Source organism: Artemia franciscana, chromosome 2, assembly GCF_032884065.1.
Source record: "Artemia franciscana chromosome 2, ASM3288406v1, whole genome shotgun sequence".
Classification (NCBI taxonomy): Eukaryota; Metazoa; Arthropoda; class Branchiopoda; order Anostraca; family Artemiidae; genus Artemia; species Artemia franciscana.
In genome coordinates, this window is record NC_088864.1 from 65156816 (window position 1) to 65175245 (window position 18430).

Below are 18430 nucleotides of genomic sequence, written 5' to 3' on the forward strand. Positions count from 1 at the left end.
GTATGATCAACTACTTTATAATCAATGTAAAATACATCATAAATTAAAGAATCAAATTCGCTTCAGAAACTCTTATGTCTAATTTCAAATATGGTTAGAACTCGAATACAGACCCATATTTTACTTCAATTTGACCAAAAATTATTCGCATAGTAATCTACCCCAAACACAAATTCCCCCTTCCAAAAAAAATGTATGTATACTTCCTAATACAAAATACTATATGGGAACAATGGGCAAATTTTATAGCTTAAACCCCTATCCCCAGGGGCTGTCAGGGATCAATTTATCTCCAAAGGTATAGTTTTGGAGTCTTTCAACTATGCTGAACAAAATGGCTATCTCAAAATATTTACTCGAATGATTTTGGGGAAAAGGGGATATTGGAAGGGGGCTACTTTCCCCTCAATATTTTTGCTTACTTAAAAAGGCACTAGAGCTCTTAGTTTTTGTTAAAATAATCCCTCTCCCGATATCCTAGGGCCTTTGGCCTGATATAATCACTCCTAGAGAAAAAAAAAAAAAAAATCAGCGCGTATCCGTGATATTTCTTCTGGCAAAAAAAACGAAATTCAACGTTTTTGCAGATAGGAGCTTGAAACATCTACTTCAGGGTTCTCTGATACGCTGAATATGGTGATGTGATTTTCATTAAAATCCTTTGACTTTTAGTGAGTGTTCCCCCCTTTTACGAAAATCAGGCAAATTTTCTCAGGCTCGTAGCCTTTTATGGGTAACACTAAGTTTAATGAATCTTATAATTTGGCTTCAGCATAATAAGTCAATTCTTATTATATATCTTTTGAATCAAAATTCCACTTTTTACAGTTTTGGTTACTACTGATCCATGTCACTCCTTGCATTCAGTTTGTTACCACAAACCGTTTGATAACAGAAGAAGAACTCAAAAAGGGAAAGTTTTCTTCCTTTTTCGACATCATGACAAAATGCACTTGAATTAGGCTGTGCCCTGATATGAATGCACAGGACCCTCGAAAAACAGGAAATATTCTCGGGCATTTTTAAGAGAAATATTAAACTTGCTTAAGAAAACGGAAAACTGTGCTTTTCAATCTACTTTTTAATCTTAAAATAAAGAGACAAAATACAAAGCAATTTTACAAAATTTAATTCGGTGAATAAGAAAAATCTGAATCAAAGCTTTCGAATGATAATAAAATCGTCAATAAGTACATCAAAATTTTTTGTTTAAACACATTTTGGTTACGTTTTTGCGAATCAAGAAAATATTTCTGAGAGGAGGCTCAAACCCCATCCCCTTTGGATAATGGCCTTGCCTTTATCATATGTCTACACAATAACATGAGAATATTTTCTTTGCTTGTAAAATTTAAAGTTAAATTTAACCATACCATCTCTTCCCTTGAATCCACTTCTGACGTCAAGTCCATTAATTTTCTCCCATTGAAAGACAAAAAACCGTCCCCAATAACTAATCTGAAACTATCCAATATTTTGGTAACCGTTAATATTAATGAATTAATAGTAACGGCTCATTTTGTGTGGACTGTATATATCTTCATTTAATTTTCAAAACTCTAAAAAATGAAATTTTAATACCGACAGATACATCAAATGAATTGAATTTTTATGCTGATTTCAAAAATAAAGTTTAATCAAGCTTAGTCTTACATATAAAAAGTTACGATCATGAGAAAATTTGCCTTATCTTCGAAAAAAGGGGAAAACACACACTAAAAGTCATAGAGTCTTAATGAAAGTAACACCAGCAAATTCAGCGTATCAGAGAACCCTACGGGAGAGGTTTCAAGCTTCTATCTGCAGAATTGTGGAATGTTGTCAGTGGAGGGGGCCACGGGGGAAGATCTTTCCATGGACGACTTTTTCATGGAGGAAGCGAGTTTTCCATGAAAAGGATGCTAGAATTTCTAGCATTATTTGAAATACGATCAGAAATTAAATATAAAAAAAGTTTTTTCAACTGAAAGTAAGGAGCAACATTAAAATTTAAAACAAACAGGAATTATTACATATATGAGGGGGTTCTCATCCTCGTCAATGCCTCGCTCTTTACGCTAAAGCCTTTCTTAGTACTTTCAAAAGAGCTATTTATTCTAATTAAACAGCCTTTGTGATTCAGGGGTCATTCTTAAAGAATTGGAACAAAATTCAAATTTTAGCGTAAAGAGTGAGGTATTGACGAGGGGGAGAACCCCCTCATATACGTAATAATTTCTGTTCGTTTGAACTTTTAATGTTGCTCCTTACTTTCAGTTGAAAAAAACTTGTCTTTTTTTGTTTAAGTGCATAATGACGTAGTTACGGACAGAGACACAACAGAACTCTAATTTTTACCCAATGAGCTTTAGTGTCTCTGTCATGGACCAAGAGGGCCGAAAAAAGTTGAATCCGAGCTTGAATTATCCAGTGATAATTGTCTCTTAGCGATAACACATTAAAACCGTAGACTGATGAAAACTAGCTAAAGCAAAATTGGGGAGGGAACATGAACACACAGTCTTGACTAAACATTCTCTACATATCAAACATATCCTCTCCTCTGCATGAGTCTTATCGTTGTTGTGCGGCATTCAAAACTGCCGGATCTTTCTGTCCACCTAGGTATATATTCTTATGGATGGGTTGGTGAAGTACGGATTGCCTGTCAAGAGCTGACACTATCTGTGTCTTAAGTGTTGGATACACAAAGGCGTCTGTTTAGACAGATTAAGATTGACTAGAACAATTGGACTTGCTGACTGAAGATCTAAGCTGGTTTCAAAATCCTTCTGTCAGTGAATCTCAGTGAAGGATTAACTATTCGCTTGCTTTTGTCAGTAGTTTCTTTTGGACGTACTTTGAAATATTTTTTAAAAGAATTCTGTCTAGCAGGTGCATTTGAGAGTGTTCTTAATCTTTCAATATGGTTTGCTATATCGCCATCGTTAACACGTGTTCATTTACGATGATGTCCATTGTTAAAGGAGGGGTAGAAGCTTCTTAAAAATAAGTACAAGACAAACAAATATGGATGAAATCCTCTTTACAAGCTGAAGATCCCAAATGGATTTACAAACCTAGGTTTAAGGAAAAACAAAAATGATTCCTAGCTACTCCCCACCAAATAAATTTTTGAATGGACATTTTATATATTAAGACATCTTATATATATATATATATACATATATATATATATATATATATATATATATATATATATATATATATATATATATATATATATATATATATATATATATATATAGGCCTATATATTTTCCGAGGGCATAGTAAAAAAAAATGAGAGTCCCATTATAAAAAAAATAATTTTATTCTAGAATTTGAAAAAGAAGTACTCAAAATTCAAGAAAATTTAGGACTTCAGGGAGACCCAGGTACGAACAGCCCCCCCACCTATTTACCTTCCTTTTATATAAGTATGTATATATATGTACTACGAAAACTAACAACTCATCGCAGCACCAACCCGCTTGAGGCCAACACAGCTACGCACAATCCTCCTCCATCCCAATTTGTTAAAACCTCCTTCTTTACATCCCCCCCAGGAAATTTCTATTTCCCTTAAATATCTCTATATGACTTCCTTCCATCGTAACCGCGGACGACCTGTATCCTGTTTAGCCCTTGACGGTTAGCCAAAAAGGACACTCTTCGGCAATCTGTCATCCTTTGTTCGCAGAACGCACACTAGCCATCTCAAATTTTCTCTCATTATAGCACTAGAAAGCGGGATAGAACCACATTTTTCGTACAACTTACTATTTAAAATACGGTCAGTCAGCCGGGTACCCAAAACAGTCCGTAGGCAATTTCTCTGGAAAACATCTAGCGAATCTTGATCCGTTTTTCGGAGCTCCCATGCTTCAGAGCCATATTTGACCACTGTCATCAATGTAGCATCCAATATTCTAGCTATGGTTTGCCGACTTATCTTCCTATTCTTCTAAAAAATTTTCAACTGCGAAAGAACACTCTGAGCCTTGGCTATTCTACTTTTGGCGTCTTTACTGCTTCCACCGTATATGTATATATACATATATATATATATATATATATATATATATATATATATATATATATATATATATATATATATATATATATATATATATATATATATATATATATACATTGAGTTCCTACTGGTGCAAGGATTTATTTACGACTGTAAGCTTCAAACTGATGAAGGACGGAAAGCTCTTTAATCCTTTTTTCTTATACCCCCCCCCCTTATATATATATATATATATATATATATATATATATATATATATATATATATATATATATATATATATATATATATATATATATATATATATATATATATATATATATATATATATATATATATATATATATATATATATATATATATATACACTTGGATGTCCATCATACGATCTGTCTTTTTGGAAATATATACATGAAATTTGGAAAAAAAAATCTTAAGTTGAAGACATTCTTCTTTAAAAGCAGCCTTTTTAAACTAAAATATATGTAAAGTATTGCTTTCATGCAAAATTAAATAAATTAAATAAAGACTTTGGACTTGGGTGGTAATTTGAAACTTATAAGGGATGATTAATCATCTTAACTATTTGATTAGTTAAAGCTAGCAAAGTATATCCCATTTGAATTCTAATAGTGAATAAGCAAAATTGCTGGGCATATACACTGTACTAAGTGGGGCACTGTACTAAGTGGGGCACATATATTTACACTTGGATGTCCATCATACGATCTCTCTTCTTGGAAATATATACATGACATTTGGAAAAACAAATCTTAAGTTGAAGACATTCTTCTTTAAAAGCAGCCTTTTTAAACTAAAATATATGTAAAGTATTGCTTTCATGCATAATTAAATAAATTAAACAAAGACTCTGGACTTGGGTGGTAATTTGAAACTTATAAGGGATGATTAATCATCTTAACTGTTTGATTAGTTAAAGCTAGCAAAGTAAATCCCATTTGAATTCTAATAGTGAATAAGCAAAATTGCTGGGCATATACACTGTACTAAGTGGGGCCATAATGAAGCACTACTTATGATGGTCAAAAGTAGGTACAGTATTTATTGAGACTGTTAGGCTATAGATATTTATATTTTTTGTATTTTTATTGTTTTCAGTTATGCAATCTGATAACATCTGATAGGTGTCTAGATTTTAATGTAATTTGTTTTTAATTGGATTTGTTTTTAATTGGTTTTTACCCCAACCCTTAACAAAAAAATGATATAGGGGAATTACATTTTTGGACTCTAATCAGACTTGTAAATAACCTTATGGGCGGCAGGCCTATATGCCTAGGGTGAAAGGCCTTTTTTGTCTTCAGTTATGCAATCTGATAAGATCTTATTGGTGTCAAGATTTTCTTGCAATTTGTTTTTAATTGAATAAGAATATACACTTTCTCATTAAGTCTAATGGTAATACCCCAACCCTTAATGATAAAGGGGAACTTAATTTTTGGGACTCTAATCACATTTGTAGATGACCTTATGGGTGTACATGCCTAACTTGTATGTTTCTACATCTCTGGGGTCCTATGGCATGAAACTTCTTTCCCAGCATTGCAAAAACCGTTTAAAAATTTAAATACTTCTTGTTAGCAAATTTATCTAGATAGTTGACGTATTTTTTCTTTGATGTCACTTAATATCTTTTAAGTGCAACACCGACCAGTTATAGCAGCATCTGAATTTAATTACTGAACTAAGTTTGTTTAAAATTGAATTTAATTCGTAGCAGATACAAAACCTGAAGGATTTATTGTAGTGTCACTTGTCATGCAACAAGGTTTACGATTCAATGGCCAAGATATTGAATTGAGAATTTTATTCTATTGCTTATTCCAACGTGGCATTTATGACCACTGTACATTTGAAATATATTTTGTCTGTTAAGAATAAACAATAAAAATTAATTTGTAGCTTGCTGAACAACACATGTAAATAGTAGAGCAACACAAAAAGAAAAGAAACCAAACATGCACATGCATGCATATACATGATCACATAATGTAGCCTAAAAACGTACATACATACAGGTATGTAGAGACAAAAAAAGGCAAAATGTAACAGGCAATTTGATTTGAAATATTGATGGAAATATTTAGTGCCAAGCTTAATATTCGCGGAGTGATGGGGACATGTAAGTAATTGAGATAAAACTACGAAACATGAAGAAGTGCACTAGCGCGTGTCCCACACACACAAGGGAAAAAGGGTTATTTGGGCCCATACATACCTCGAATTCTCAAAGCTTTAAGGATTTTACTCTATTTCCCAAGATTTTTTAGAGCATCCTAAATAGGAGTTAAAAAAAAAAACATTTTCATATTTAGCTTTTCATTGTTTTTTGTTTTAAATAATATTAGAAAATCCTGCGCCACCTTCATGGAAATTCTCTCCTCCCATGATAAATTCCTCCATGGAAAGATCCTCCCATGTAACCCCCTCCCTATCCAAGAAACAATTACCCTGAGAACATATGTACACTTACCAATAACCATTACTATAAGTAAACACAGGTCAAAGTTTGTAGCTTATAGCCTCTCTCCCGGGGACTGGGAGGGAGTAAGTCGTCTCCAAAGACATAGTTATCAGGTTTTTCGACTGTGCAGAACAAAATGGCTACCTCAGAATTGATCCGTTGACTTTGGGGAAAAATAGCGTGGGGGGGGGGGTTCTAGGTGCCCCCTCCAATATTTTTGATCACTTATAAAACGGCACTAGAACTTTTAACTTCCGCTAGAATGAGCCTTCTTGCAACACTAGGACCACTGGGTCTATATGATTGCCCCTGCGGAAAAAATAAAATAAAATAAATAAATAAACACGCACCCGTGGTCGATCTTCTGGCAAAAAATACAAAATTCCACATTTTTGTAGATAGGAGCTTGGAAATACTACAGTAGGGTTTTCTCATACTGCGAATGCGATTGTGCGATATCCGTTAAGGTGCGATATTCTATGACTTTTAGGGGGTGTTTCCCCCTTTATTCCAAAATAAGGCAAATTTTCTCAGGCTCATAACTTTTGATAAGTAAAACTTATGTGAATAAATAAGTAAACTCAACATAAAAATCCAATTCTTTTGATGTATCTATTAGTATAAAAATTCCATTTTTTAAAGTTTTGTTTGCTATTGAGCCAGATCGCCCCTTACTACAGTTCTTTACCACGAACTGTTTGATAAATATATTCACATAATACGTGCAACAAATTGTGCCATAGCCCTCGTAGTTCCCGAGTCGCAAGTAGCCCTGGAGAAAATCTTCTATCGATAATTTGAAAGATCATTGAACAATGGAGCAGGGCTGTATCCAGGATGTTTTTTTATTTTTTTTTTTTTTTTGGGGGGGGGGGGGGTTACAAAAAGTCTTTAAAGCGCATAAAATTTTTTATATTCATTTTTGTTAGGTTTTAACGAGTTGGAAAAACATTTTTTTTGGGTGGGGGGAGGGTCAACACCTCCTTCCCTAGATATGGCCTTGCACAGGAGCATTCATTGTTTGGATGGGGGAAGCTTTTACAAAAGACTTTTCAAACAGGATCAAAAATTTATTTATACGTGTTTTTCACTTCATTACGAGTCTTAAAAAATTCCGGTCTTTTGTTTTTTTGGGGGAGGGTGGGGTTGAAAATTAGCCCCTCCTCAAGATACGGCCTTGTCTTTCGCAAAAACTTCAACTGCATATTGGAAAATAAAATTTTGACTATTCATAGTTTCCCATTCTATTGATATCCAACGTGTGTTTTAAGCAACATGATAAATGGTTTCATACGATGGTTATAACCTAGAGCTAAAATGTCCTAAAACTACCCGAAAAATTGGCTCACGAAATGTATCTCAGTTGCTAACGTGAGGGACACCCCACTTCTGAAAAGTATGTAAACCTGGTGAAAATATGCCACGTCTGATTCAAAGGGAGCTGTGCGTCGAGGAACAAACCATACTCCAAGGTTTGAGCTTAGTGGTGGAGAGTAGATTGTGTGACCCCTTGTGCTAAATATGACAGATTAGTTCATCGTGAAAGGTGGAAGTATAAACGAACATAATTGAATACTCTTCCGTTTTCTTTTACGCGCGGGACTTTTGGTAAGACGTAAGATGAAATAAAAGATATTCAAACATAAGGGTATCAACTATTTTTGATATCCCATGATATTGTCAAATTCATGCGTTAATTGATAAGAAATTTAGGTCGAGGCTTAGTGATTTTTGCTTGAAAACAAAACTATTTGACTTGATAAGTAAGAGGAAACACATGTGTTGACAAGATCAAGTGATATATTAATTATAGCTATCGTAACTAAAAATTTGACATCCTGAACTTTTCTGAAAGCCAAACCTTTTTTAGGTGAATTTCTGTTTTGTTACTTGCTTCCGACACACTCGCAATGCGGAAGTAAAAGAGCTGTTACATAATGGGTTCCAAAGAGCGAAACCCATACAGCTTAGGGTAGTTGCATCTTCTACAAAATAAAACTAGTTGTAGCTGTAACATTATCTATATATTTCCCAGTATTGCTACCCGCTTTGATTGCAAACTTTGCCGACATAAGAGACATATTGTTTATGCTCTAAGTACCCAAAAACAGACAATGCTTTGCTCACTAGTGGATCTGGAGGACCCTCCCCTCCCCCCGGATTTATTTGTGGCGCCCGTTTCCCCTATATTTTTTCCTCTTTTCACTCATTTTTAGAATAAATTTGTCAATTTGGTCATTTATGGCACCTTTGTCACATTCCCCCAACATTTAACTCATTGGCGCCCTTGTCACATTGGGCTCCTTCCAAGATTTTGCTCTAGATCAGCCCCTGGCTTTACTTCAAAATTAGTAAACGATTATATTTTTTCTTATTTTAAACAAACCGCTCATTAGCTTTTTGAACTGTATACACATTCAAGACCCCCTATCGATTTTTACCAATTTTAAGGAAATAGTATTAAGTAATTTGGCAGCTTTGGGAGTTTCTATGGTGTTGAAGGACTTCAAAAACAATAGGGTAAGCTCAATATTTCTTTATTATTCTTGAATTTAGACTTTAGCCCGGTTAAACACCCTCTAGAAAACTACAAAAAAAACAGGTGTTCTGAATAAAAGTTGAAATTATATAATAATTTCCGAAATTATAAATAATTATTATGAAATAACAATGAATAAAAGTTGAAAGTAATAAAAGAAACGGCAAGTATATACAAAATCAATTTCAATGCCTGCTTTGTCAGCATTTGTTCTTTTTCTCAAATAATGGGGATTAAAAGACAACGAAAAAATCCTTCAAAAAAAAGTTAAATTATGTGGGAACTGAGTAATTTTACTCCTCTTCAAATTATTTCTTGAATTCTTTTATTCAATCGCTCACAGACTATTATTAAGAAAGGGAAAAATATGTTATGTCACCTATGATTTATGCAAATAACTTACAAAAGGACCATGAAACGAGTATTTTAAATCTCAAGGAGAATAAATTAAGTTGGGATATATATATATATATATATATATATATATATATATATATATATATATATATATATATATATATATATATATATATAAAATTGATGCCTTTGTTAAACGACATTTGAAGCCCAGTTTCCTGGATTAGAGAATCTTTGTAAAACTGACAAAATTTATGGTATTAGTTTTATTTGGTTTTTGTTTAACCACTTCAAAATTGAAAAGATTTTATGTATATCCCTTCTGTAGACGTTTTAAGATTTTATCTACAAAAATGCGGATATTGGCATTTCTTTTTTTATTCCCAGATGATGAAGAAAAAAGGGCATGTTTAATCAAGAATGCCACGTTTAAGCCTATTCATTTTTTTTCTACAGGTGTTGATCGTTTTGAACTAATGGTCTTAGAAGATCCGGAGAGGGCTCATTCAAACAAAATTTGAAATTTCTGGTGTCCTCTCCTGTAACCAAACAGATTATGCCACGGGAAAGTTATGTTTTCTGCCATTTTCTAGTACCATAGAACGATGATCAAAACGTTTTATTCCATTTCAAATTACGTGTCAGCAGTTGTCCTTAACGAATTGGGACACAAGTTGAACTTTAGCATAAAAAGTAAGTGGATGAGGAAGGGGCAATTCCTCTCATTTACGGAATAGTTTCTGTTCGCTTCAATTTTAACGAAATCCCCTACTTTTGGTCAAGGCTGTATCCAGGGGGAGGGGGAAGTCTCAAGGATCAACCCCCCTTTTTAGACACGTAAAAACGTAGCCAAATGCGTATCAAGAAATTTTATATGGGTTTTTTTTTAAACCCCTCTCACCTGAGCCAAAATACTCGATACATCTTTTCTTAAAGTTGAAAAAAAAATCTGTTTTGTATTCAGTCAAACAATTCGTGGTAATAGTTCGCCTTTTGCGTACTTGATTACCTTGGGGATTATCCCCTGAACCTCACCCTGTCACAGTAACCTATAACAATGAGATATATTCTTTCGTATGTGCTTGCTTCAATTTATACCTCTTCTATTAATTCCGTTTTTTTTTCTTTTTTTTTAAATATTCGTTTATAATTCTATTCATTAGAAGGCGTTATTACCAAGCGTAACCATAATTATTCGTTTGCCAAAACTTACAATTTTCAAATACAATAAAAATAGGTTAATACAGTGTCGATATTGTGATTCAATGACGGATGAGGGGTCAACTTTTAATTTTAATATCCCAAAGATTTAGAAGCAATTATAATACCTGGTAAGCCACAAAAATCACTTCAATGATCAACGTGACATTAATTTCCGCGTTATGGCATCATCTAAACAAGCCCAGCAGACAGGGTAACAATGGCCGTCATTGTTCCGCTGCTGAGGAAGGACCGCTCTCTCTGGGAACTCAGCGTGTTCAGCCTCCGAGTGTAGGGTTCTCGACTTTTTACAGTTCATAACGAGACGGTGAATCGATAGGATATAGAATTCCAGGGAAAATTCGGTGGAAGTAGAATATATTAAACTTGGAATAAAAGGTAATGTGAGCGTCCTTTGGAGTAATCTTTATTACCATCCTTGAAATTGAGCTTTTTTGTGTCGGTAAACACGCCTGTTCTCTACATGTTAAATAAAGGAAAATTGTTAAGGAATTGTGTGTCAAGTTATTGTGGATGTTCTGTGCCGAAATTCGATAAGTGTTTTATTACAAGAAATAGTAAAAAATAGAATAACCAGAGGTATAAAAAGGGGACGAGCATTATCCCACCTAGCTTTTGAAAATTCCTCTTTTTAAGGATTTCCATCAAAGATATGTTTACCTTTTCCCCCTAAACTTTCGTAAGTTGGCGGCACTGCAAACATCTGAGTCGCATGGTGTTTCCTTGCAGTTGAATGAGTTTGGGAAAATATAAAAATAAGTCCTCGAACTAAGATTTGAGTAATAGGAGCCAGGGTAATGGTCCAGGAAGATGGGTTAGAGATTTCCCAGGGGAATCGTCTAAGCAAGGCATTATCTAAGATTTTTTCTAAGGCGAGGGGGGGGGGATTTGCGAAAAAATTAAAAGAAACGTAAAAATGTTCTATAAGCATTTTATTGCTTTTTAACGAGCGGGACAAACATTTCGAGGGGGTGGTCATACCCTTTAACCCCTCACCTGAATACGTCCTTGCGTCTAAGGTTGCAGGCACTCATTTGACTCACCGTACATAAAATAATAAGCTGCATGACAAACTTGGTCTCATCCCACTCTCTATGGCTTTAACGGGAGGAAGAATAAGATGATTAGCTCACGTTTAAGGAGTAAGGTTATATTATAAGGTTATAGTATGGTTATTATGCTTTTTTGCCATCCACTTGTGGCCAAATGAAAAGCCAGTAGTCGCAAAATAAGGATGAAGGGGTGCTACAAAGAAGGATTTGAAGGAAATTGGAACTTCATGAGGGTTAAGAATAAGAAATGAAGCGTTGAACAAATTAGGGTGGGGGATGAAGTAGCATGGTGCCGCAGTGAGATCTTCGCTAATAGTAATAGCATATTATGAGATGCAGCCTATATTTAAATAGGGTGGAAAAAACTTTCCAGTTTTTACTGTCGTTAAACTTAAACATGAGCTGTGTGTAGAAAGAATCTTTTCTTTTTTTTTTACAAGTTTCAACAAAAGTATCGACTATTTAGTTACCGACTTAGTCAATTTTTTTTATTTTTTGTTAAGTTATTTATTAAGTTAAACATATTCAACTTCAACCGGGCAACTATGCAATTTTTCTAAACAACATCAACCGACTTGTAAAACAGCAGCAACAGTCATAGAAAAGAAAAAAAAAACGAATGTAAACTTACCTGCACTGAACTTTGATGAATGATACAATCAGAATTTTTATCTAGCACAATAAATGTACATTTTTGTAAGCAGAATTAAATTTAAAAAAAAGTTTTTTTTAACTAAAAGTAAGGAGCAACATTAAAACTTAAAACGAACAGAAATTACTCCGTATATGAAAGGGGCTTTTCCTCCTCAACGCCCCGCTCTTTACGCTGAAGTTTGACTCTTTCTCTTTATTACGAGGAGGTAAACCCCTCATATGCGGAATAATTTCTGTTCGTTTTAATTTGTAATGCTGCTCCTTACTTTCAGTTGAAAAACCTTTTTATAGTAATTTTTTCATTGTTTTTTAAATAATGCTAGAACCTCCTCAACTTCTTCAACCCCTCTCCTCAACTTCTGCTCCCCCCCCCAAACCAAAAAATCCTCCTGAAACCGTCTGTACACTTCCCAATAACCATTACTGTATGTAAACACTGGTCAAAGTTTGTAACTTGCAGCCCCTCCCACGGCGACTGTGGGGGAGTAAGTCGTCCACAAAGAGATATTCTTTAGATTTTTCGACTATGGTGGATAAAATGGTTATCTCAGAATTTTGATACGGTGACTTCGGGGGAAAAATAAGCATGGGAGGGGGCCTAGGTGCCCTCCAATTTTCTGGATCACTTAAAAAGGGAACTAAAACTTTTAATTTCAGTTAGAATGAGCCCTCTTGCGACATTCTAGTACCACTGAATCAATACGATCACCCCTGGGAAAAAAACAACAAATAAACATGCATCCGTGATCTGTCTTCTGGCAAAAAAATGTGAAATTCCACGTTTGTGTAGATAGGAGCTTGAAACTTCAACATTACGGTTCTCTGATACGCTGAATTTGATGGTGTGATTTTCGTTAAGATTGTATGACTTTTTAGGAGGTGTTTCCTCCTATTTTCTAAAATATGTCGAATTTTGTCAGGCTCGTAACTTTTGATGGGTGAGACTAAATTTGATGAAACTTATATTTAAAATCAGTACTAAATGTGATTCTTTTGATTTAACTATTGGTATCAAAATTCTATTTTTTAGAGTTTCGGTTACTATTGAGCCATATCACTCCTTACTACAGTTCGTTACCACGAAATGTTTGATTACTGCTGAACATCAGATTACGGCAAAAGAAATTTAATATCAAATGGTCATTTCTCTTCTATTTCGACAAGTTAAACAAGACATTTTAGAAAATACAAAACTTTGGTATATCTTGAGAACTAACTAAAATAAATAGAATTGCTTTTAAATAAGATAGATATTCTTTTAGATTTTGACTGTCGTCATTCTAAAGACGTTGTTTTTCAACATGCTTCTTCTAGAGGTCATTGTGAAAGTTTTCCACCTTCATTGACTTATTAATTCCGGAACAGGAATGACCGGTTAATGCGCGCCTATATAGAATAGGGCTAGAATTATAGTATTTGGTGTACCCTGATTGGTTGTCTGTTTTACAACAAACTTCACCTTAAAAAGTCAAATAAAGAAGGGGTAATAAGGAGCAGTTGTGACTAAAAATAATATTTTCTTACAGATCCAGATACGAAATAAGAAATGTTGACACCAGTAGTTCATTTTTAAATAAAAACTATTTTGCAAAGCGAGAGAAAACGTACCAATGTACACCATGAATTGTACATATACAATGAATGGTACTTGTGTATTATTCAGAACACTCTCAATAAGTAAAGTTAGCTTCTCTCACGAAACAAACTACGATGCAGGTTTATTTTATGAGAAAAATCGGTTTCATAGGAACAAAGACAAAACTCAATTTAGTTTGCTACATATAATGATAGAAGATTGTGTCTGAACATGAATTTTTAAATAAAGATTTGGGATTTGCCATAGACTGAAATAGCGACAATTATATTTTATTATCCTAATAAAGTAATATATTTTCATCGTATTTTTTTATTTCATTAGCTTTATCAAAAGTTTGGGCTATATATTTTCACTTTAGGGTTGGTTCGTTATATCAAATACCTAACTTAACCTAACCTAACCACCTCTATATAAAAAATATCTAATTAAAATGTATCTGTATCGTAGTTTGTCTCACAACAGAACATAACTTCACTTATTGTGTTGTGAATAATACACAAGTACCCAATGAATTTTTCATTATTTAACAAACTATTAATTAAATTTTAACAGGAAAGAGTGACTTACGGATAATTCATTGCATATATACAATTCAGGCTATATATTTGGAAATTAGGGGGGAGGGTTGAGTTCATTTACGACACAAGTTAATGTTATATTTGCATTCAGGATGAAATTTTGACTCCAAAGCCATGTCAGTTCCTTAGCTGTCTCAAGAGTAAGCGGAATTAATTCTGTAATATAAGAATTAATGGAATTCCTCTTTGTTTTCAAACTGCGCCTGTGTTTTATACTGGTGCTAATTAGACATTACAAAATTTTTAGGGTTGGTCTTCCCAGCAATTTCAACCGTCTACAATGACGTTACAAACAGAACCCGTGAAAGCTCCGCCTACTACCCAAACCGACACTGAAAAAGATGCGCCATTGAATTTAACGAAACCTAAAGGTAAGGTGATTAACATAATGCGAGTAGGCGAGTCGGTAATTAGGCTAATTTGCATATCTCAAATTATGGTCCGAAATTTTAACCCAGTTAGGCTATTGTGCGTTACAAATGTTATTTTGCATTAAAATGCCTGCTAAAATTGTAGATGAAGGGCTTTTAGCTATCCTAGAAAATAGTTGAATTGTTAGAAATTCAGAAATTTTCAGAAATGAATTCAGAGCCTTTAAATCCAGTGAGTTGAGCAGAATTTCACGATATATCGGGATTTTATTTCAGTTTTGAGACAATGATTTTCAATCTTTTTAAAACCTTTATACGAAGCCAAAAATGCAAATTTTGGGCTGGAGTCTATTTCTAATAATTTAACTTTCAAACCATATAGTTTATCCACGCTATGAAAGACCAGTGCCCAACAGAGTAGGAGGTCTCTAGACCCATTCTTGAAGGTTTGATTCATCGACCCAAAGGTGCGTTCCAAGACAGCAAAAAGCCCTCATCTAGAAATATACCAAATGATAAAAGCAATATAATTTGTAAACTATTGTATTATAATCAAATAAATTTAAGTAATTTTTTATCTGCTTCTATCATGTAATATCAACATCCAGTTTTATGAAATTCAAACGGCTTAAAAATTTGGGTTAAACTCGTCTAAATCACAATAACGCCAATTAAATTACGAGGGAAAGGGGGCGTAGACTATTAACATTCCATTAACCCTCAATTCAAAATTTTTTACTTTAAGAGGGACAGAACCACTCTGAATGTCCATCTGCCTCTGCCATTTTTATCAGGTTTCACGGAGGCATCATTTACGGATATGCCGCTAGTTTTAGCAACTGTTTTTCTTTCTTTAAAATATTTATTATGCATTCTCTTACAGGAAAAGAACTTTCTTTTGAAATTTCAAAAACTTGAAGGTTGTTTCCCACGGTGAGAGTATGTCAAAAAAGGTTTATTTTAAGTATTCCTTGCGGGGAATTTCAAGCCTTAGGTAGACTGAATGAGCAGCAGTATACCAAATAGGTCAACGAGTAGAGAAAGCTTAAAAGAGTAGACGTTGCCGCTAGTGTCGAAAAAACAATCATGATCGCCATCTAGCATTTGGCGATTTTGCTTTTCTTTTAGCCTTGCATAAATAATTTGAAACTACTTTATTAGGAGAAGGTAAAGCAATAAAATTGTGTCACTTGGTGATATGCCTGATTAGATTACACAAGGCTACTTAACCTTTGGAATGTAACCTTGTCCTACTTTTTCCATATTTGGCTTTGATTTACCATAATTCCTGAGAAAAATAGAGATTAGTAATTTCTAATAGAGAAATTTCAGCTTCATTCCTATAAGATTAAAAAATAATACATGAATCATTCAATCCTCTTTGAAACTCCATATTTATTATTATTATCATTATTTTAATCGCCAGATCTTACAATTACGGTAACAACAGTAACTTTCAATTTCTTTTTTACTATGCTTCCCATTTAATTTTTTTTTATTTTCTGCGGAATTGACCTGATTCGGTTAGTTCTGTAATATCTGAGTTTGGACTGCTCCTAGAACACTTATTCCCAATTCTTGGGTTTTGCAGTTATCTTCAGAAGCTTTTGGTTTCCCTCCAATTTAAAGGCTTAAAAGCTTTCTCCAATTTTCCTGTTCCTTAGAATATGTCCCCTGCACCCTTTGGCAAATAAGTATACTTGAATAATTATACAAGTATTCTCTTTTCTTTGGGTGAAAAAAAGGAAGCGATCAAAATCGGGGTTTTTAGGCCAAACGAGAATATTGAATAATCAAACAAAGCGAATATTTCGAGAGGACAACCGCCAGACTTACTTTTAGCGTACAACTGAGAACTAAAAGAAAACATTCATTCAATCACAACAAATCAAACCAGCAATTAGATAAGATGAAGAACTATGTCTTGACGTGTTTAATTATATGATTTAGAGAGGCGGTTGTCCTCTCGAAATATTTTGTTTTCTTTGTTTAATCAGTATGGCCTAAAAACGGGTTATGGCCCCATACGAGTTTAATCTCGTATGGCCTAAAAAACCCCAATTTTGATCGTTTCCTTTGTTGTTACATTATGGCAGGCCAATGTGGCTTAAGATATTATCTGTTTTCTTTGTAATTCACCTTTTCCATCTCCCCAAAAAAGACTTTGCTCTTATAAATTTTTATGAAGGTCCTTCTTCTGCATTTCAACAGCTTAAAGTTGAAATCTGGTGAATTACCAAAATTTTCCAAAACTATGAATTTTAGGTACTACCGCTGAAATAATTTGTCTGCAAACAGATAAGCTTGTGACAGTCTTTCGTTTCTTTTGCACAATTTTAATTTTTTTGTTATGCCCACCAATTCCACTTTTTTGTAGTTTAGATGGGGGACCACGGCCATATCCAGGGGAGGGAGGGTTGAAATACCCCCCCCCCTGAAATATATGTCCGACTCATAAAAAATGAATCAAAACTGGATATAAAATTTTTTTTGGTACGTTTTTTAAGTTTTTCTTGTAACTACTCGAAAAAATTCTTTCATAACACCCCCTCCCCCCAAAAAATCCTAGATATTACCCTGCGGGTGACCAATAATTTAGCCTCCCTCCAAGCATAAAAGATTACATAAATTTACAAGGATAGAGGTGTGTTAAAGCCGTCAAAATGTTTAGTGAAGGGTTGGGGAAATGCTTGAAAAAGACTATTTTTACCCAATAATACCCAAATTATTATTAAAACGTGTCATAATTTAGTCTTCTAAACGTGTTAAATGCTTCTTTCCCTATTTTAGCCCTGCTACGAGCCCCTGACGTACCTAAGGTTCAAAAATGCAAATTATTTGTAAAAGGGGGAGTTGTTACAACATTTTATTTTAGCCATCTGATAAAAAAGACTTTATAAATAAATTGAAAAATAAGAACATAAAGTGCTATCAGGCTCCTCTCTATCAAGAACCTATTTTTACACCAAAGATCCATTTGAGCAAACGCTGGAATTAAACCGTTTTATGTGTCCAGATGGATAAAGAATTTGACCGAAGTCATGGGATGAGTTGGGAAAACACCAACTGACTGGTAACATTTATTAGATCCGTATAACCCAATTTCTTGTGTAGCAGGCAAATAAAACGGGTACTCACTTAAATTAGCTTTTTCTTCCCCGTTTTGAAATCTTTTAGTTTATTTTATTATTTTTAGCAACTTCAAGCCCATTATCAGCGCCCATGCTCCCCAGCCCTAGTGATCAGCCGCTACTATCACCTTTCATGAATCCAGGGTATCAGCTAGGGAAGGATATTCCATCATCAGGATTTTTCTTGCCACCAGCACTTTTTCCTTATGGAAGTCTGGCGGCCTTAGCATTGCAAGGTGAGTCTGCACATTTAAGAGATGTGAGGAAAAGAAAAAGATAATTGATATTGATGATAATCTCCTTCTTACTTTTGGGGAACTACATCTTTTCTTATAGAAAATACATAACAAAAACTAGTTAAGGCAACTATAAATTTTAATTTTTAAAGAATTTTTTTATTAGTAAAAAATATACATAACTTAAGAAT

At 33.9% G+C, this 18430-nt stretch overlaps 1 protein-coding gene across 1 annotated transcript in view; it reads left to right on the plus strand.

Annotated features, from left to right (window-relative positions):
* LOC136043956 (transcription factor SOX-6-like) overlaps nt 1–18430 on the plus strand; it is a 146727-nt gene that overhangs the window by 109654 nt on the left and 18643 nt on the right. The window contains exons 5-6 of the mRNA XM_065729031.1: nt 14749–14872; nt 18069–18239. Coding sequence (XP_065585103.1) covers nt 14749–14872; nt 18069–18239 — 295 coding nt within the window. The remainder of the gene's footprint in view (nt 1–14748; nt 14873–18068; nt 18240–18430) is intronic.